This window comes from Chroicocephalus ridibundus, chromosome 19 (assembly GCF_963924245.1).
Source record: "Chroicocephalus ridibundus chromosome 19, bChrRid1.1, whole genome shotgun sequence".
NCBI lineage: Eukaryota > Metazoa > Chordata > Aves > Charadriiformes > Laridae > Chroicocephalus > Chroicocephalus ridibundus.
The window spans coordinates 5,906,881-5,928,191 of NC_086302.1; the positions used below are offsets into that span (position 1 = coordinate 5,906,881).

The following is a 21,311-nucleotide window of genomic DNA, read 5'->3' on the forward strand; positions in this document are numbered from 1 at the left end:
TGGGGCCAGCTCCGACCCTGCCCCCTTCGAGCTGCACAGGAGCTCCAGCTCCATGTAGGAGCCCCGTTAAAGAGATGGTCAAAGGGCTGTTATTAACGCCCCCCCCTCCGCCACCTCCGCTGGGGACAGCGGTGTCCCAGTGGTGACCCTGGAGCCCCACCGGCACTGGCTGGGGTGTCCCTGGGCATGGGAGACCCTCTCACAGCCGCTGGTGGGGTCTGCACCCTCCCAGGGCACCTCTCCTCCACGCAGCCCACGGCACTGGCTTCCCCCACCATATTTTGTCCATTTTTAGCCCAAACTATGGCTGTCCCACAGCCTTGCGCCAGCCTAGAGGTCCCTTGGTGGTGCAGGGCTAATTGCAATTAGCGGGGGCCCTCGCCTCTCCTGCCTCCGTCCTCTGCCGCGGTGGCCCCAAGGGACATCCCGTGCTCACTCCTGGATGGTCGGCATCGGGGACGCCGCCGCTATTTTCTTTTGCTGGTGGTTTTGGTGAAATCCCCCTTCCCTTGGTAGGAATCTCCTCCTGCAGCAGGCACCTCCTGGGGGGGGATACGCCGGTGGGTGATAACGGCTGGACGTTTAATCTACAGTTAATAGAGCCGGTTCCCGGGCGGGACGAGAAGACACCGTCCAGCATCGCCCTTCACAAGCCGCACAGTGTGACATCTCCAGTGCTGCCAGGATGCTTTAACTTCACAGCTCTGCAGCCGAGCGGGGTCAACGGAGGGATCCAGGGTGGATTTTTTTTTTTTTTTCTTCGCTTTATTTTTAAATTTTTCTTCTCAACCCAGATCCATTCCCGCTGTTTTATTCCCAGCACGCTGCACGGGGGTGAGAGCATCCATGGTGTCCATCTGTTGAAGCCAGCACTGTTAAAATCCCACAAAAACTCTTGAAACCGAGTCCACCGGCGGAGCTGCAGGTGAGGGATGTGTGGATGATGTTCTCTCTAGAGCAAGCACGGCTCTTCTCACCCTGTCGGATTAATTAATCAAGCAGCTTTGCATTTTTAAATGATCCCTACGTGGCTCAGCAATGCCTCCCTGGAGGATGCTGCTGCATTGGGCGGGAGGATGCTGGGGCAGGAGGAGGATGCTGGGGCAGGAGGATGCTGGGGCAGGAGGAAGACGCTGGGGCAGGAGGAGGATGCTGAAGCAGGAGGATGCTGGGGCAGGAGGAAGACGCTGGGGCAGGAGGAGGATGCTGGGGCAGGAGGAAGACGCTGGGGCAGGAGGAGGATGCTGGGGCAGGAGGAGGATGCTGGGGCAGGAGGAAGACGCTGGGGCAGGACGAAGACGCTGGGGCAGGACGAAGACGCTGGGGCAGGAGGAAGGCGCTGGGGCAGGAGGAAGACGCTGGGGCAGGAGGAAGACGCTGGGGCAGGAGGAGGACGCTGGGGCAGGAGGAGGATGCTGGAGCAAGAGGAAGACGCTGGGGCAGGAGGAAGACGCTGGGGCAGGAGGAAGACGCTGGGGCAGGAGGAGGACGCTGGGGCAGGAGGAGGATGCTGGAGCAAGAGGAAGACGCTGAGGCAGGAGGAGGATGCTGAGGCAGGAGGAGGCCGCTGGGGCAGGACGAAGACGCTGGGGCAGGAGGAGGCCGCTGGGGCAGGCGCATGGTCCAGGCAGGAGACATCACAGGCAGGTTCCCCTCTCGTCCCCATCGTTTGCACGTTGGGATGCAGCTGCTTCCCACGGTCGGGCTGCTCCCCAGCCAGAAAATGAAGGGGGAAAATGGAAACAAAAGCTCCCGGCCCTGAAGCAGCTCCTGGCGTGGCTCCTTGTGGCCTTTCGGGCTCCAATTTCTTGCTGCCGGTTTCCGAAGCGTGGCCCAGGGCCTGGCGTTAGCTCTGGCTGCGGCTGGTTAAGCCCAAATGACCAAGTTATTTTTTTTCAGCTAAAAACAACCTCCCGGCACGTCCCCCGGGACGCTGCTTCGGGGCAGACCCCGCCGCTGACTTTTTTGTTGTTGTTGCTGTTTATTGCGTTGAACGGGTGCCTAAATAATTTTGCGATTAAGCAGCCCGAGAAATAGCTGAGCTCGGGGGCTGGTATCGCTCCCAGGGAAACGGCGGGGATGCCACCGACCCCCCCCTCCATCGCTGCCGCCCTGCGAAGGGGGAGGCTGGTACCCGGCACCCAGACTTTTTGGGTGAGTTTGTGTTGGAAACAGAGACGGCCTTTTCTTGTAAAGCAGGAAAAAAAAACCCCACTGCAGGGCTGTGGGGGGAGCTTAGGGGCTGCTTTTTGGGAAAAAGGGGGTTCACAGCCCCACAGCTCGGGGGGGGGGGGGGTCTCACATGGGGCAGGGTGGAGGAGCAGAGGTGGAAATGGGGTCGGATCTGCTCCGGGCGTGAAGCAGGTACCGCTCCCGTTTGAAAGGCAAAATAGGAATTTAAAGTGAAAAAATAATCGTAGAACTCAAAACAAAACACGCCGAATTTTCAAAGGGGAGGGGGGGAGGAGAAAAAAAAAAAAAAGTCGTGGAAACCCTGACTTCTCTAAAACGAGCGCGGAGAGGTTTTGTTTCTTGCAGGCTTTAATCTGCCAACGCCGGCGGTTAACGCGGCGATGCGGAAGGTGATGACAGGCGGATGAGGGACAACAGCATCGCCAGCACAACCCTCCCCGGCTCCCGCAGCCCCGTCCCCTGTCCCCAGCCCCGTGGGGTGACAAAAAGGGGTGACAAGAGCCCCGGATGGGGCTTCACCCAGGGGGGACGTCGGAGGGACACGGCGGCCACGTGCCGGAGGGAATCGACAGGAATGGAGGGTGAGCGTCAAAGCAGAGACCAGCCCGCACCTTCCCCACGGCCAAACACGGCAAAGACCCTGGGAAAGGACCGGGAAAGAAATGCCAGAGCAAGAATTGCTCGTTTGCAAGAAAATGGGCAGCCGATGCTTCCCCTCCCTCGGGCTGCTGAGCCTGGAGCCATCTCCCGAGATGGGACGTGAGCTGCATCCCGCAGCGCATCCTCACCCAACCCTGTTTCTCCGTTTTATCCACGTTTTCCTACTGCATTTTCCTGCTGTGACGGGTTTTTGGAGGGTTTTGTTTCTGTGCCACCTTCCCTATGGGGAGGGCACCACCCCGGTGCCCGAGGCTGGTCTCTGCCCGCATCCCGTGCGGCTCCTCTTCTGCATCCAAAGGGCACCAAATAACGCGGCAGCACCCACCGGGACCCGGCAAAACCAGCACCGCCGCTCACCCCCCCCGTCTCTGCCCCATCTCCCACCACCCGCATCCCCCAACCGCCTGCACCCTCCCGCCACCCCCGTCCTTCACCCCACCACAAAACAGCACAAATAAACCCTGACCCACGGACAGACTTTGGGAACCGCCGCGCCCCGGCGACTCCGTTTTAATTTCGGGGCTGCCTGCAGCATCCCTGGGCACCTTTTCCATCCTCCTCGGCAAAAAACCCCAAACCAACCCCACAAACTTCGAGCTTATCACCTTATCCTGCAAATATTCGGCACCTGGTTAGAGAGCATCCTTACTCTCCCCAGCCTCCCCGCCGCCCCGGCCCCGAGCATCCCGTAGGTCAGACGATGAGGCGAGGTGGGACCGCGTGGCATCGAGAGAATATTTAATAGCCCCGTCGGGCTTACGTGCTCCGGTCAAGCAAATTTCCCGGTGGGTTGAGGCTGGGGAAGGGGACACCCCCCCTCTCCCCCGCAAAAAACACCCGCCCCACCCCACTGAAATAAAGTGCTGCGGAGGCCGGCGGGGCTTCGCCCGCCCCACGTCCCCATCCCGCAGTTTGTGCTGGGTCCCAAAGCGAGGGCTCCTCTGGAAAAGCCACCGGGAGAAGGGCTTGTAAGGCCAAGGGCAGCCACCGGGGAGCCGTCGAGAGGCAGCCAGGAGACGACATCCCACCCCAGGAGAGGACATCCCACCCCAGGCACGTCCTCGAGCCACGGGTCGGGACCCCCGTCTTGGCATCCGCTTAAAAACGCCGTCCCCAAACCCCTCCCGGCTGTGGGGTTCTGGGGTCACTGGTGGCTGCCGGGGGTCAGGAGGAGGGACTGCGACGTGACGGTCCCCGGGGGCCGCGGGGACGTCAGACCCGCTCCCCCCGCTCCGTCCCCACCACCCAGGAGCTGGGTCGGGGCTCGCTGCGGCTCGGGGGCTTGCCGGGCTCCAGCAGCCGGTCCGAGGACTCGCCAGTACTTTCCAGTTTGGCGTAACCCACCAGGCTGACGTGGTCCAGCCGGGGCCAGCTCCGGTTCTTACGGTCCTTGATGGGGGCCACCAGCAGCACCCCCGGCCGACCGAGGTCCAGGGACTTGGAGTGTCCCGGGGTGTGGAGCTGCGCGTCCAGGCCGAACTCCTCCGGCTCCGCGCCGGGGCAGCCGCCATCCATGTTGATGACAACGTGGCCACCACCATCACGGCCGTGGCCACCTCCATCATGGTCCTGGCCACGGGGCGCAATGCTGCCGCCCCGGGAGAGCCGTGGGTCTTCAAGGGGATGCTCGGCGGGGCCCCCCTCTGCCCTCTGCCCGGCCCCCCGCGCCGCCACGTCCAGCAAGCGGTTGTTGAGCTTGATGACGGGCAATGCCAAGGCGCCGACAGCCGAGGAGAGGAGGGACTCGGCCCCGGCGCGGCAGGAGAGGCTGAGGTTGGCCTCGGCGGAGGCGCCGGGGCGGAGGCTGAGGAGGGAGGCGGCGGGGGACGCTGCCGGCTGCTGCAGGAGCTCGGCCGCGGTCTGGAGCCTGTTGGGGCCGTAGCAGTCGGACCACTTGTTGCCAGGGCTGGGCTGGCAGGAGAGATCCACCTGGTAGCAGCCCTCCACGCACTCGGCGTTGGCCTTGGGGACGGGCTGGCCGTCCCCGCGCTGGCAGTGCCCGTCCTCAGGGCCGGCGCCCTCGGGGAGACCCGCCGCCATGGAGTAGAGTCCCTTCTGCATCAGCCTGCGGGTCTCCATGTCCCTGTTCTCATACAGCATGGTGTTGGCGCAGATGAAGATGAAGAGCCCGATGCCCATGATGACGGGGCCGATCAGCTTGAGCTTCTCGCTGTGGGGCACGTGGCGCCCGGCGGCCACCTCCCTCCTCATGTCCCCTGCCATGCTGGTGTTCCCCGCGCCAGCCACGGTGCTCCCAGGTCCCCGGTGGGGCCAGTAGCCCACCACGGCGATGGTCATGCCCACCAGGACCACCGAGATGCCCACCATGACGAAGGCTCCTGACGGCGAGCGCATGCGGAGCTGCCCCTTCACCGGCACCTCCGGCGGTGACTTGCGGCGCAGGCGGCGTCCCCGGCGCCGCGGCGGGATGCGGGGGGGTGGTGGCTTGGTCCCCCCCGCCTCCAGCTCCCGCACGGGGCCGTTGGTTTCGGCGCTCTCGGCAGTCATCCTCGCCGGCTCGGCCGCTCCTCCTGCGGGGGGGCAGGAGAAAAAGGTGAGGAGGCATCACTGGGCTGGGGGCGGGGGGGGCGCGTGTCCGGGATGCCGGGAGCATGGGGACCACAGGGACACTGGGAGCATGGAGATGCTGGGACCATGGGAGCACAGGGACGCCGGGAGCAAGAAGATGCTGGAAGCTCTGAGGAGCACATGGACACTGGGAACAGAGGGATGCTGGGAACACTGGGAGCAGGGGGATGCCAGGAACATGGGAAGCATGGGGATGCTGGGAGCGTGAGGATGCCAGGAGTATGAGGCATGGGAACACCAGGAGCATGGGGATGCCAGGAGGACGAGGACCACAGGGACACTGGGAGCAGGGGGATGCCAGGAACACGGGGAACACAGGGACATCAGGAGCACAGGGATGCTGGGAACACTAGGAGCACGGAGATGCCAGGAATATTGGGAACATGGGGATGCCAGGAACATGGGGAGCACAGGGACACGGGGAACATGAGGAGGCCAGGAGCATGAGAGGCATGGGAACACCAGGAGCATGAGGATGCCAGGAACACGGGGACCACAGGGACACTGGGAGCAAGAAGATGCCAGGAGCATGGAGAGCACATGGACACTGGGAGCACAGGGATGCTGGGAACACTAGGAGCAGGGGGATGCCAGGAACATGGGGAGCACAGGGACACTGGGAGCACAGGGATGCCAGGAACACGGGGACCATGGTGATGGTGGGAGCATGAGGACGCCAGGAGCATGAGAGGCATGGGAACACCAGGAGCATGAGGATGCCAGGAGCACGGGGAGCACCGGGACACTGGGAGCACGGGGATGCCAGGAACATGGGAAGCATGGGGATGCCAGGAGCACGGGGACCACAGGGACACCGGGAGCAAGAAGATGCCAGAAACATGGGGAGCACATGGACACTGGGAGCACAGGGACGCCGGGAGCACAGGAATGCTGGAACACTGGGAGCAGGGGGATGCCAGGAACATGGGAAGCATGGGGATGCCAGGAGCACGGGGACCACAGGGACAACAGGAGCAAGAAGATGCCAGAAACATGGGGAGCATATGGACACTGGGAGCACAGGGATGCTGGGAACACTGGGAGCAGGGGGATGCCAGGAAAACAGGGAGCACAGGGACACTGGGAGCACAGGAATGCTGGAACACTGGGAGCAGGGGGATGCCAGGAAAACAGGGAGCACAGGGACACTGGGAGCACAGGGACGCCAGGAACACGGGGACCATGGTGACGGTGGGAGCATGAGGACGCCAGGAGCATGAGAGGCATGGGAACACCGGAAGCATGAGGATGCCAGGAGCACGGGGAGCACCGGGACACTGGGAGGAGGGGGATGCCAGGAACAGGGGGGGCACAGGGACATCAGGAGCACAGGGGACACCAAGCCCACAGGCTGCACCACGTCAGGGCCCGGCAGCTTTCCTCTCCCCCCTCACCTGCCTACTCTCCTCGAGGTACTTCTCTCTCCCAGCTCGGGAGCAGCGGAAGGGCCAAGGGGCTCCCTCCGGCCGCGCTGCCGAAGCCTGAAATCTCACATCCCAACCCCCAGGACCCCGCTGCACCGTCACGGAGACATCGCCGGCATCGGGGGCCCGAATGATCCGTCACTGAGTGCTACGACACCTCCAAAAGGCTGCCACGAGCCACTCGGCTCACCAGCAGCGAGGGAAGGGGCGGTTCATTTGCCTGCTGGGGAAACTGAGGCACGGGCGGCACACGGAAACCCAACCCGAAGGTCGGAGGAAGCCGTACGGGGCCCTGCAAGCGACGCCGCTCCCCGCGTCGCTCCGCTGGCTATCCCCACGCGACCTGAAAACCTGAACCAACATCCCACTATCCTCGAGCTGCTCGTCAGACCACGGGACTCACCAACCCAGCGCCCAGGCGGGATTTGAGCTGAAAGAGCCTCTTTTCCTTATTTCCCGCGCCGGGGGGGGGAAGCCGACGCGCTCAGCGCATCCGCAGGGTCCTGCCCTCGCACACACCGAGATAAAGCTCCGCACCCCGGGATTTACGGGGCGTTCCAGTGTGTTTAATTTTCTCCAGTACCTTGATTTCTAGACGAGCAAGAAGGCGTCAAAATTGCTGCCAAAACCAGCCCGGCAGGGAAGCATCGGCATCAGGGACGCCACGGCTGGCACCGTCGCGCACGGGGTAAGTGGTGCCCCGCCGTAAGGGGAAGCTAAAACACGCTCTGCACGTGTCCCCGACTGAAAAAAAAAAAAATCTTTAAAAAAAAAAAAAAAAGAAATTTAATAACCTCATGTGGAGGGGAATCGGGTATCCGTGCAGGCCGGCCGCGGCGTGCCCGGCGGCGGTGGGCAGCGTGGCCAGGCAGGACGGGCTGTCCGAGCCCCGGTCCGTGTCCGAGCCCTGTCCCGCATCCGCTGGCGCCGCCGGTTGGGAATGTCGCCCGGGTTCTTCCCGCACCGTGCCGCCGGCGGGAGCGGGCAAGCGCCGCAGGGTGGCCCCCGGCCAAGGGATGCTGCGGAGGGGACTCGCCCCGCCGCCGCTTCTTACAGCGCGAAAGGAGAACGTTCATCGAACACGGCGGCGTCAATATTCCGCAATTAAAAGCCGGGAAGTAAAACCGACGGGGAAAAACCCCGGCAGGAGGAGGGTGACCCTCTAATTTTACTCCCCCGAGACGAATGAAGCACCGAGAGCCAACGACCAGCATCACCCACGGAAGAAAAATAAGATACTGAGTTTTTTGGTCGTCCCCCCCCGCCCCCCCCCCCGAGTCTTAATCATCTTAAGGTGTTATTAGCATGAGAGGGAAGGAATTAAAGATATGAGTTGCAGGATGACAGCGTGTTCCTGGCACAAGGCTGTCAAGCTGGGACCATTTGAATAAGGGAGATTTAGAGGCAGAAAAAATAAAAAAAAAATCAACCCCCAAACCAAAACAACCCCAACCCACAGCCCCCCGCTGCCGGGGGCGGGGGGGGGGGGGGGGGGATGAGGGGGGGTGAAACCTTCCTGGGAAAGAAGCCGATAATCCCGCATTCCAAGGCGGGGGGAAACACAAGAAACCCAATGCGACGGTCACCCTGAATGGAAAAAATGACTTTTTAAATATTTGGGTATTAAAGGGAAACAATCGGGCACTCGAACGCATCCCAACGACTGGGGGCTTTTTTTTTTTTTTTTTTTTTTGCCTCCAAATGCCTTAATTTAGGTTCTGTCCCAGCTTTCTCTAATTACCATCTTAGATTCCACTTCTCTTAAATTTATATTAAACCCTTTAAATACCTCGCCGGCTACTTAGGGATTAAAATAAGTAAAACCCCCCGAAACCGCCAGAGCGGAGCGAAGGCTTTTTGATACCGGCTTGGGGGGGGGGGAACTGTGACCTCCCCTGGTGTTCGCGGCCCCCGAAGCCACCCTGAACACCCCCCCCCCCCCAGCAGCCACCCCCTGGTTTTGTCTCAGCGCCTCGGATGCACCTTTTTAAACCCAATTCTGCCGTTATCGCCTTTAACACACACACACCCCCCGCCCCCCCCCTGAGCCCCTGCTGGAGCCAAAGCCCAGGCCCACGGGGGCCACGACCCCCCCGCCAAAGTCCCTGGCAGGGTGTTGTGCCGGCTCCCGGCGATGCTCATCCAGGTCGTGCTGGGATGTTGGTCCCACGATTCCGCACTGGATACGTCCCGGGGGGGGTGAGGCGTGGGAGCCGGGGTGCTGGAAAATGGGTTCAGCAGCACCCAGGGGGTGTCCACCCCCCCCCACCCCCCCACACACCCCCAGGCTGGGTCTGAAATAACTCCATTCCCCGCTCCCTCTTCCCTTCCCCGGGCACAGGGATGGGGATACAGGGATACAGGAGGGACAGGCAGATCCGGCAACCTCCCTCCGGGTGGGGACCCCCACTTGGTCCCCCCCCTGCCCCCCCACCACACCCCCGAGCGCTTCTCCCCTTATCTCCCCCATAGCTGCCTGCTTTCTGAAGTTGGAGCATTTAATTGCTCATCGTCGGGGCTGGTTGTTCCCAGAGTTCAAAACCATTATTTTTATTAATAGAATCCCCAAGGTTATATAAGCTCTTTATAAAAAAAAAAAAAAAAAAAAAAAAAGAAATTAAAAAAAAAAAAAAAAAAGAATAGAAAAGCCCAGCGTTGCCATCCAATTCTGCAACTCGCAGACGCCGACACTCAGGCGAATGGATTAATTCAACGCCGGAGCAGCAGCGCTAGGCGGGGATGGGGGTCCTGGGGGTGGTAGGGGGACAGCCCCGGTCCCCTGGTGGGGACAGGCGGTGGCCCGGGGCTCCCCCCCGGCCACCCCCCTGCAGCCCGGGGGCAGCCGCGGTTCAGCGGGACCCGACGCCTCCGGTTTTGAGGTTTCGCTTCCCCGGCGGGGAGGAATGACGGGATGGAAATGGAAACGCCGTTAGCGTTATGGAGCGAGATGAGGGGCTGCATCCGCCGCTGCCAGGGTCGGAGTTAAGCTCCCAATCCCCGCAATAAGCCCGGCATTAAAATAAACGCAAATATTTCTCTAATCCCCCCCCCCCGCATCCGCCCCCCCCGCCATCACGAAGGCATATTGCCGCTCCACCCTCCCACCCCAATCCTCTCCCGTCGCCTTCGCAGACAGACGCTCCGAAAATTTGACGCTAAATCCCAACGCATCCCACAACGGCGGAGCTGGCCCGGCGGAGGGGGGGAAAAGCGGAATTTGGGAAGGGTCCCTCCCGCAGGCGGGTCCCTGCATCCCGGGGTGCCCTGGGGATGCTCTGGCCCTGCCGTGACTGTGCTGCCTGCTTGAGTTTGTGGCGTGCCACGGGGCTATCAAAAAGCAGATTTGGCCTCAAAAATCTCCCTGCGGCTGAGGGATGAGGGGCTGCGCCGGTGCCTGGCGGTGCCACCCGGGTGATGTGCTGCGGGAGATGCCAGCCAGCTCGGGGACAAAAACCGCAGGCAGCACTGAGGGCAGCTGCCTCCCCCTGCCAGGTTTATGTCCCTGTTTTTTCCCGGATAACCCCTGGAAAGGGTTTGGGCGCAGGACGGACCCCACCAGGCCAAGCAGGGATTTAAAACTCTGCATCTCCCCGGGGAGAGCGTTTCTATCGCTGCTGGCCTGCCCCGCTCCGGGCTGCGATGGCCGTCCTCGGGGCATGGCCCGTCCTGCACCCAAGATCCCATCCTGCACCCAGGATCCCATCCTGCTCCCAAGATCCATCCTGCTCCCAGGATCCATCCTGCTCCCAGGATCCCGTCCTATACCCAGGATCCATCCTGCACCCAGGATCCCATCCTGCTCCCAGGATCCCTCCTGCACCCAGGATCCCATCCTGCTCCCAAGATCCATCCTGCACCCAGGATCCCGTCCTGTACCCAGGATCCAGTACTGTATCCAGGATCCATCCTGCACCCAAGATCCTGACCTGCACCCAGGATCCCCATCCTGCTCCCAGGATCCATGCTGCACCCAGGATCCCGTCCTGTACCCAAGATGCATCCTGCACCCAGGATCCAGTCCTGTATCCAGGATCCATCCTGCACCCAAGATTCCATACTGCTCCCAGGATCCATCCTGCACCCAGGATCCCATCCTGTACCCAGGATCCCACCCGGTTCCCAAGATCCATCCTGCACCCAGGATCCTGTCCTGTATCCAGGATCCCTCCCGTACTCAGGATCCATCCTGCACCCAGGATCCCATCCTATACCCAGGATCCAGTCCTGTATCCAGGATCCATCCTGCACCCAAGATCCCGACCTGCACCCAGGATCCCCATCCTGCTCCCAGGATCCCACCCTGCTCCCAGGATCCATCCTGTACCCAGGATCCCTTCCTGTATCCAGGATCCCATCCTGCTCCCAAGATCCATCCTGCACCCAGGATCCCTCCCGTACTCAGGATCCATCCTGCACCCAGGATTCCACGCCACACCCGAGATCCATCCTGCACCCAGGATCCATCCTGTACCCGGGATCCATCCTGCACCCAGATCCCATCCTTGTGAGTCTTCCGCACCTCACCCCGGCAGAGCATCACCCCGGGGAGCTGGTACCAGGAGCAGCCCAGGCTGCAACGACCGCTCCAGAAATGCCTGACAAACAGAAAGCCCCTCGTTTTCCCGTCTCTTTTCCTAAAACATTGCGACTTTAGAGCCGCTCTCCCGATTTTGGGAATAAACGGAGTTTGAAATCCATTGCCAAATGAGGCAGCAGAGCCTGGAGCGTGACTAAAGGCCGCGGTGACGGGCGAGACCGCCGATGCGCCGAGGCACCGCACAGCCCCCCCCTCCCACACAGACCTCGTCCCAGCCCCCCCGGGAGCCCCCGGCACCACACAGCGCCGTTCCCAGGGCAGGGACGGGGTTTTACAGCTGCTCTGCGGCTCACCCGAAGCATCCTCCTCCCGGGGAGCCTGGGCGAGGAGCCCGCAGCACACCCGACAGCCACATGCCGGAGAAATATTAAATCCAGCTTAGACGGCTTTTAAACTCCTGGGGTGCCAAAGCCCCGGGTGGCTGAGCCCCCCCAAACCCCCCCTCCGCAGGGAAGGGGGACCCAGGCAGCGGGACCTTATAGGTGCGAGGACGCGCCGAGCTGCCAGAGCCCTCCCTGCCTCCCCCACCCACCGGAGAAGGTTCGGAGAATGGCGATGACAGTCTGCGCCGAGAGGAGACGCTTAAAAATAACTCCCTTTTTCATCCTAACCTCCAACGCCGCCCCCGGCGCGGGGCAGGGAGGGGATGGCGGGGAGCAGCACCCGGGCGCCCGCTCCCTTCTCCCCATCCCGCCTCCCATCCCGGCGCGGGAGCAGCGTCCGTCCCGACCGGTCCCATCGTCTGGGACGCTCGGGGTGGTTTAAGGCCCCACATGAACCATCATTGTCTGGGATGCTCGGGGTGGTCCGAGGCCTCACGCGGTGCCTCCTCCTTTCCTGTTTTTCCCTGTCCCCTTGGCTACACATTAGAGGTGCTCAGAGAGAAGAAAGAAGAGAAAAAGCCCCCGAGCATCTTTCTGGGTCTCTCCCGGCAGGAAAAACACCCTGTCGCCATCCCAGTACCCACCGGCAGCTCCCAGCCCGGAGCTGCAAAGTCTCCTCCGGGCTCGGTCCCGAGGGGTAAATCTCCCGGCCGCGACCCCGGCGCAAACGCGTTCCCAATGCGGTGACAAAATCTGTCACTCCGGCTTCAGCTTTGGCTGGGGACGCCCGTTAATCAATCATCATTAATTCTGTCCCTCACAGAAGCTCCCACATGAACCCAGTAACGCTAATTGTCACCGTGTGGGAAGGATTATCCCCCTTCCCAGCAGGAACCACCAGCTCCTGGGCTGGGGGGTCTCACGCCTGCTTTTCACGGGGCTTGTGATATATTTTCACCTTTACTGGAGCGCAGGAGACCCGGTCTGTGACTATTTACCCTCTGCTCGTGGCCCAAAGGTGACGACGGCTCACGGGTCCCAAACGTCCCTCGTTTCTCTCTCCGCAGCAGTGGAGACCTCCGATTCCCCGGGGGAAGGACGGGATGGAGGAGACGTTCACACACAACCGCCTCCCCCAAGCACTCCCTGCTGCAGACGCCACCTCCACGCCTGGCAGAGGAGCATCTCGCGGGCTTCCCACCTTCAGGTCAACACGGCCCAGATGGCAGCCAGGAGCCACCAGGGCCACCGGTGTCACTTGGAGCACGATCCGGGACGGCAAGCTATAGGGAAAGGCGGCGCTGGGGTGGTCTGGGGACACAGATGGGTCTGTCCCTCTGGATGGGGACAGTCCTTGGTGGGCTCCCCCAGGAGAGAAAGTCCCGATGGACAAACGGGACGCAGCAACAGCCAGGAGTGGGGAGAGCCCCCAGTGCCACAAGTGCCCCCGGTGCCACCAGCCCCGTTCACCTTGACTTCTCCAAAGTCCTCCCTGCTCCCAAAACGGGGCCATCCGCCAAACCCCCCTCCGCCCCTCAGGCAAAGAAAAGTGCGTGGAAACATCCAACTGATTACTAATTACAAGAGCTTGCCTTACCCAGATTTGCTCTGCTAATTAGACTAATCTCTACGGCTGGGAAACGAGCCGCAGTCACCCATAGCGAGGAGATCACGCAAGGCGGGTGGATGCTTAACTCATGTCAGACCCCTGCGAAGGGGATCGTCATTCCCGGCTGCTTCTGACGGGCCATTGTTTCAGGAGACAATGGAAACGCCGCAAATTTGGTGTTTCTCCTCCAAGCTGATGCCGAAATCAGGACATCTGCATTGCTCAACTTTTTTTTTTGATATGAACCAGATGCAAATAATTAATAAATCCGAATCCAAGATAATGCAGGCAAATCTAAATTTAAACGGAGAGCGGATTTCTAATGGCAGCTTTTTGCTTGCTCGGAGGAGGAGGAGGAGGAGGAGGAGGAGTGGGGTGCTCAGGGGGATTTCCTGGGAGAATTCCTGCCTCCGGGAAGCGGTGCGGGGTGGCTGGGCACCCCGGGGAAGCGGGCTGCAGCCAAGCACCTTGCAAATCCTCATGGCCGAGAGAAAAGGAAGGAAAAAAAAAGTAATAAATAAAATAAACCCGTAGGCTGGGATTTCCAGGGAATTAGGACCAAACTCTTTCTGAATTTGGCACCTTCCCCGCTGCTCCTTTGAAAAAATCCCTGCCAGCGTGGAGGGAGGGAGGGAGGGAGGGGACTCCGGGGGGTGCCAAGTCCTCCCTGCTCCCAGGCATGGCCCAAGTTATCCAGCGGGTACAAACACACAGAACCCGTCTCCTCCCACCCAGGGACCCGCACCCCACTCCGCCTGCCCGTTCCCAGCTGTATTCCCAGCTGGGATCACTCTTGCCGCCAGCATTTTAAACCTCCCGTCTCCCCGATTTCACGAGCAGGAATCCAAACCCACCTGGAAGCGAGACGGGAGCCGTGGGTCCGGCTGCGGTTGTTCCCCCCCAGCCCCAACCTCAACTCCAAGCCGCAAAGCTGAGCCCCTTGTGCCGAAAAGGCCCTCCCGATCCCGAAGTCCAGGAGCTGCCGGGATAATTTCCACCCACTTCTCCTCTCGCCCGTGTCTAATGCCGAACCCTGCGCGGGGATCTGCTGCGTGGCCGCCCCTCGCCTCACCCCTCTGCCAGGAGACTCGGGGAACCGCAAAAACTGCTGGGATTTGGCCACTCCAGCCGGCTGTTTCCAGGTGCCCGGCTCCGGCCGTGCCAGGGGGTGTGCGTGTCCCTGCGTGGGCTCACACACGCGTGTGCGGGCACATCTGGACACCCCCCCCGTGTGTCGGTGTAGGCGTGCGAGTGTGCGGGCTGTGTGCGTGTGTCCGTGGGTGCCCCGTGTCCGTGGGTGCTCCGTGTCCGTGGGTGCCCTGTGCCCATGGGTACCCCGTGTCCGTGGGTGCCCCATGTTGGTGGGTGCCCCGTGTTTGTGGGTGCCGCATGTCCGTGGCTGCCCCGCGCTTGTGGGTACCCAGCGCCTGTGGGTTCCTGGTGCCCATGAGTGCCCAGTGCCCGTGGGTGTCCTGTGGGTGCCCCACGTCCACGGGTACCCCATGCCCACGGGTGCCCAGTGCCTGCGGGTACCCCGCAATTGTGGGTACCCCGTGCCCACGGGTGCCTGGTGCCTGTGGGTGCCCCATGTCCGTGAGTGCCCTGTCCCCATGGGTGCCCAGTGCCCGTGGGTGCCCCATGGGTACACCGTGCCCGTGGGTGCCCCGTGGGTGTCCCCTTTTTCGTGGGTACCCTGTGCCTGTGGGTACCCCATGCCCGTGGGTGCCCCCTTTTTCGTGGGTACCCTGTGCCTGTGGGTACCCCATGCCCGTGGGTGCCCCCTTTTTCGTGGGTGCCCGGTGCCTGTGGGTGCCCCGTGTCCGTGGGTGCCCTGTCCCCGTGGGTACCCCGTGCCCGTGGGTGCCCGTAGATGCCCCGTGGGTACCCCCTGTCCGTGGATGCCTGTAGGTGCCGGGTGCCCCGTGTGTGCCCGGTGTCCCTGGGTGCCCGTGGGTACCCCCTGTCCCTGGGTGCCCGTAGGTGCCGGGTGCCCCGCGGGTGCCCGTGGGTGCCCGGTGCCCGTGCTCACCGCCGTGCCTCCCGCACCGGGTCGGGGTGCCCAGGGTTGATGCGGGAGCGCACAGCCGGTGCCGTGTCCGTGTCCCTGCCGTGGGTTCCCCCCGCCTCCCCAGCTCCGGGGCTCCGCTCCCCCCTCCGTCCCCTCGTCCCCGCACTCACCGGCGGCCGCCGAGCCGCGCTGCTCCCGCCGGGGCCGCTCCCGCTCCCCCGGGGGCGGCGGGCGCTGGGCTCCGCCGCCGCGGCCGTGGCCATGGAGCGGCGGGGGCGACCGACTCCCAGCTCCCCGCTCGCCCTCGCCGCCGCCGGGACGTCTGGGGCTGCGAGGCGGGAGGGGGGCGGGGGGGGGGGGGGGGGCGGCGGGTTCCGCCCGGCCCCGGGTCCCCGCCCCGGCCGCGGCCCCGCGGGGGGGCGGAGCGCGGGGGTGGCGGGGGCGGGGGGGACGGGGGGACGGGGACAGAGACAGACGGGACCCCCCCGCCCCCCCGGGGGCGCGGCGGGGCCGGCGGCCGGTTGCCGCCCGTGGGAAAGTTGCGATGGGGGACGGATGGGGATTTTCCTGCCGCCGAGAGAGTCCCCCCCCCGGCCTCCGCCGCCCCCCCGGGTCCCCCCCACCGACCTTTCCCAGCAGGGACCCCAGCCCCCTGCGCAGGATGGGACCCCCCCGCTGCCTGAGGGGATGCTCAGAGCCCAGGGACCCTTCTCCAGAGCGCAGACCCCCCCGGCCCCGTGGCCTACGATACACCAGTGGATCCCATTTCTCCCCGCCAGGCGCTGGGACGGGGGCTGTTGTCCTTCCCCAGAGCACCAGAGAGTTCAGCAGTTGGGATAAAAGCCTTACCCCAAGTTAACTTTGGCAGCCGAGGCGATTGATGCAGCCCCCCCACCCCGCAAGACGGTGTTTAAAGCAGGATCCAGAGCCACTTTTTCCTCCGGATGGGCACAAAGTGGAGAGCATCGGCAAGGAGCCGGCTTTGAGCGCAGCGCTTTGCTTTTCTTCTCTGAACTTGCCGAAAAGATGCACGCAGACCTCTCCGCCAGCCCCCAAGGATCGTGGTACTGCATCCCTGCATCCCCATCCCCACGTCCCCATTGCTGCATCCTCACATCTCCATCCCCACGTCCTCAACCCTGCATCCCCGTCCCTGCATCCCCATCCCCACATCTCCATCCCTGCATCCCCATCCCCACATCTCCAATTCCTGCATTGCCATCCCCATATTCCCATCCCTGCATCCCCATCACCGCATCGCCACATCTCCATCCCTGCATCCCCACATCTCCACCCCCACATCCCCATCCCTGCATCCCCATCCCCGCATCCCCACATCTCCACCCCCACATCGCCATCCCCGTCTCCCCGTCCCCGCATTGCCATCCTCGCATCCCCATCCCTGCATCCCCGTCCCTGCTTCCCCATCCCCACATCCCCATCCCTGTCCCCACATCCCTGTCCCTGCATCCCCATCCCCATGGGGCAGCGAGCTGTGCCCCACGGCTGTAACCGCCGGCGTCACACCACAATGCACCGAAACAACCGACCCCAGTTCTCACCAACACATTCACGCACCGCCACACCACACCGCGCTGCAAAGTGCTGAGGAGATTCGGCCTCGTTACACCCCCGAGCCACCGACGTTTTGCAGGCAGAGAGGCTGTTTAGCAGCCTTTAATTAAAAAGGCACCGAGCTCGCATTCCCCCCCTTCCCCATAACTGTGGTAACTCGAAGAGCATCAAACCAGACCCCCGCTCTCCCCAGGGAGCCACAAAACATAACCCTGCAATTCCCCGCCTGACTCCGTCACCCCGCGGCCTGAAAGTAAATGCAGAATCCCATCGGCCGGCCCGAGGGCAGGGAGCACCGGCCTGGAAAGGATTTTAGGGGTAAAGCTCAGAAATGGGGCGCAGGATGCCGGGTTTCCTGCCTCTCTCCGTGGGGGGAGCACCATCCAGTGAGTCGACGACGACGAGAGGAAGGAAATCGCCAGTTCTGGGATACGCTGCGGAGATGCTGCACGGGGTCGTCTGCCCCCGGCCCCCTGCCAGGCTCAATTAAAGCAGCATTTGGGAAACTTTGGAGCTTCTGGAGCGCCGAGCGCTGGGGCAGGAGGAGGATTATAGCTGGGGGTTCAAGGTGCCAGCTGCACCGCTGGCCCGGCGCCAGGCCGCGCTCCTCCCGGCTACCCGGGCGAGCTAACCCACGCAGCCGCCCGGGGAGGGAGGAGGTTTGACTTGGGCTTTTCATGCTGTTCGAGCGACGCGTTCAAAGTCTTCCTTCCCTACCACTGGAGACCATCTGGGCACTCCACCATCCAGAAGAAATTAATGCTTTTGAGCAAAAATTTGACTTCCATTCAGAGGCTGTACCTGTGCCAGCCGGAGCCGGCCAAAGAGCCGGAGGCGGGGAGCGGGGAGAGCTGGGCGCCGGCAGCTTTAGGAGCGAAGGGTCAGCGCTTTTGGCAGCGTGGGCAGAGCGGGGGGGACCTGGCAGTCAGGCACTGCCCAACCCCACGCAGGAGCCTGCTCAAAAGCAGGTTTCCAAATGCAGGTCGCCCGGTGATGCCCCCAGCGGGTCGGTCTCCCCGCGGGTCTTCCATCAACGCGCTACAAGACGCTGGAGGCGGCGCAGGGGAGAGGGCGGCTGCCCGCGGCTCTCCAGGGGCTAAAGCTGGGCCGTGCAGGGGGTGAGGACGGGCTCAGGGCGGGAGACCCTCCCCGCGGGACCCAGCTCACGGAGCGGGAGGCGGATGTGGCAGGTGCCCTTGTCCACGCAGGCAGCGGGATCACCCGGGGAGGAGCAGGGAGGTGAAGAGGGGAAAAGAACCCAGCGAGGACAAAAGGGACAGCAGGGAGGGAGAGGAAGGGGCTCCGGAGCAGGGCCCGTGGCAGGACCAAAGCCTCAGAGCACTTTCCCCGACCTCCGGGAGAGGGTGGGCAGCGCGTCGGACACGTCTTGGATGGGGAGGAACAGCAAAAAAAAAAACCAACGCGAAAAAGACTCGCCGTCACTGTCACTCTTCAGAGAGAGAGAAAAAATGAAATCTCCTGCTAATTGGGCACCTCCTCTTGATTTTGGGGGAGGGAGGGGATCTGAGTCCCCCTTGTTTCAAGCTCCGGGGACCCTGGCAAAGCCTCCTCCGCTCTCTGCCGCCTGGGCTGGGGACTGAGGATGGAGGATGGAGAACTAGAGAGCGAGCGATCGCGGCCAGGATCTGAGATCAGAGAGAAGGAATGTTGTTATGGAGAGGCTGAAAGCTCGGGGTGGGGATGACTCATGCTGGAGAACATACAGCTGTTGGGAGCGGGATTTGGCACCGGCTGGGCCGAGGCTGCGGAGCCTTCCCCATTAGCAGCGAAGGGAGAGAGGAGCCTCCGCGCCGTCTCCGATCTGGCAGAGGCATCTGCCAACCTGGGCTGGAGGTGATGGGGAGGGGAACGGCGCCTGCCAAAGCGGGGTCACGGCCCCGGAGCGGTATTTTGGGGCAGCAGGCAGGGCTTAGAAGCGAGTTTTCTTGGCTTGGGACCTGCAGGGGCTTTTTCTGCTTTGGGCTGGGGGCGGCGATGCTGCCCTGGGGAAGGGGGGAGTCGGAGCAGCGGGGATGGGATGGGGCTGGATGGGTCAGCTCCGGGGCTGCAGCCGTGGAGAAGGACAAGGTGTGAAGCAGACATCCCTCTCCTTTCTCTAGTAACGGGGAAACTGAGGCACAGAGCGGGGACGGGATGTATTCCCACCAAAAAAAGAAAAAGCCTCGTGGCGGCTGGCGCTCACCGCTGCATCCCTGGTCCATGGTCCCGCGCTCCTTGTGCTGGGAAGAGGCATTTGGTGGCTGGAAGCCACTCTTCTGGCTGAGGAGTCACACCACCGTCCCTTCCTGGGCTGCTGGCAGGGCACGAGGGCTTCCATCTTCCATCCAGCTTCCATCCATCTTCCATCTGCTTCCACCCAGCTGGAGATGCCGTAGCAGCTTCCCCAAAATTCCCAAGTTTGCTGCAGAGAGAAGGGGAAAACCCCTTCCCCCCACGCAGTGAAGCCAAGGCAGGTGGGGAAGGAGGTTTGAGCAAGGCATGAGGCGCAGGAGGATGAGCCAGCACCTTCCCAAAGGCCCTTTCCGAGCGATTTTTTTGGTATCACGCCTGGAAATAACCCCAGCGCCAGGTTCCCAGCGCCGTGGGATAAAAAGCTCCATGGGCTGCTTCGGAGGTGGCTCCGTTTCAGTGGTAAGTGAAGCGACTGTAAATATCAACAGACTTGTTATTAATCGTGTTCTGTAAATGTGGAGTCATTATCTTTATGTCCCTGGAAAAGTAATTATCTCTGGCTTTTCAATAAGAACTTGGAAAAGCCTAAAGACTTGAGTTCTGGAAATGTCATCCGTCCCCATGTAGAAGAAAACCTGCGTACCTTCCCAGATTAATACAGGTTAACCAAATTTACGCAATGGCTGAGCTTTAATCAATTTCCACAGCTTTAAGTTAAATGCCTCTTCTCTTCCCAGTGATTTATCATCCCGATTCCCAAACTTTGTCCTGCGCTGCACGGATCGTACTGTACTGCGCGACGCCGTATTTTATCCTCTTCCCAGCAGTACCCGTGCTGGAGACAAGGTGGGATCTGATTTACGGGATCTCTCCTCTGCTGCCATGGAAAGCAATTCCTCCTCGCCTGACCAGGCTCCCGGGTCGTGGAGCTCCGGCTCAAGAATTATTCCTTCCGTACAAACAAACCCAAAAAGAAACGTTTTCCAGTTGAAGGGAACAGCAAGCCCGTGACCCCAGGCCAAAACGCAGCTCTGCGAAGCTTTACCCAACTGAAAGACGGCAGAAACACATCCACGCTTGACAGAAAATATTTGGGAAGATAACATTGCCTGCTGCACTTACATTCCTCATGCTCCGGCAGCCGCTGGGGGAGAAGAGGAGGAAGAAGAGGAGGAGGAGTGAGACGCCGCAGACACAGGACCCGCACTCGCCAGAAGCCACTTGGCCACCGCGTTTCCAGCTCCGACGAGGCAGCGTGAGCACGAGCTGGGGGGGAGGAAACCGTGCGTCGAAGCGGGTTTTAATCCCCCCCCTCAGTGTCTGTGAAGCAGAACGCGTGCTGGGTGCGATGAACGGAACAGGGAGCTCGAGGGAAGGTGCTGGCTCCCGTCGCGTACGTACCCACCACCTCGGCAGATGGCTGGGCTGCGGGTCGGTGCCTTCATTTTAAGCCACCAGAAGCATTAAAGCGCTGTTTGGGGTTTGTTGGGTTCTTTTGCCCTGGAGTAGCTGCGTCTGGCCATCGCTTCGTTTGCTGGGTCACGTACGGGATCGAGATCCTGATGGCAGGAGGGGACCATCTAGGAAGGGTTACCCCAAAATGCACCAAAAGACTTGTCCTCCTAGGTCTTTGCCAGATTTCAGAGCGGTTCCCGCATCAAAATATTTTGTCATTTCGGTTATATTCTAAATTACTAAGCATTAGCGCTCGCTAATGTCGAAGGGAAGAAAAATAAAAGCTGGGGTGAAGCGCTTCAGCTGGAGCTGGGATGGGATATTTCACAGAAATGCAATATTCTGAGATTGCCTTTTCATTTCAAAATGAGCCGTAACGTCTCCAGCTCCACGTGGGCTCCTGGGGCAGAAGGGAGTTTGTGTTTTCAGCCCTCTCTTGCTGTGCCGGAGCGGGCAGGGTCGGCAAAACCCCGGCGGTTCGGGAGAGGCGAGGGATCTCCGTGACGGCTCATCCTACAGGAGAAATCCCAGGGGGAATCCGAAGAAACCGTCAGGGCCAAATTTTCCCGTACACAGAGGGAAATGCGTTTTCAGCCCCTCTTTAATGGAATTGCCGGACTCCTCGCCGCAGGAGCTCACCAAAAGGGGAGAACTCAGCGCGATGGAGAAGCGCCCGCTGGGCGGC

The 21,311-nt window shown here is 61.9% G+C and overlaps 1 protein-coding gene and 1 long non-coding RNA gene across 3 annotated transcripts; one reads left to right on the forward strand and one right to left on the reverse strand.

The window, feature by feature from the left end:
* Positions 1-3,563: 3,563 nt before the first annotated feature.
* Positions 3,564-15,732, reverse strand: TMEM200B (transmembrane protein 200B). 2 transcript variants are annotated; one of them, XM_063355846.1, is made up of 3 exons: positions 15,574-15,732; positions 7,450-7,610; positions 3,564-5,384 (listed from the first exon to the last, which is right to left on the reverse strand). In XM_063355846.1, exon 3 carries the CDS (start codon positions 5,359-5,361, stop codon positions 4,066-4,068), a length of 1,296 nt encoding a protein of 431 aa, XP_063211916.1. In that variant the 5' UTR covers positions 5,362-5,384; positions 7,450-7,610; positions 15,574-15,732; the 3' UTR covers positions 3,564-4,065. The 2 variants fall into 2 exon arrangements, with proteins under 2 accessions (XP_063211916.1, XP_063211915.1); XM_063355845.1 differs by lacking the exon at positions 7,450-7,610.
* Positions 15,733-16,840: 1,108 nt separating this feature from the next.
* LOC134525340 (uncharacterized) lies at positions 16,841-20,959 on the forward strand. Its single transcript, XR_010073754.1, has 2 exons — positions 16,841-19,630; positions 19,909-20,959. It is a non-coding gene; the product is annotated as an uncharacterized LOC134525340 (long non-coding RNA).
* The last annotated feature ends 352 nt before the right edge of the window (positions 20,960-21,311 follow it).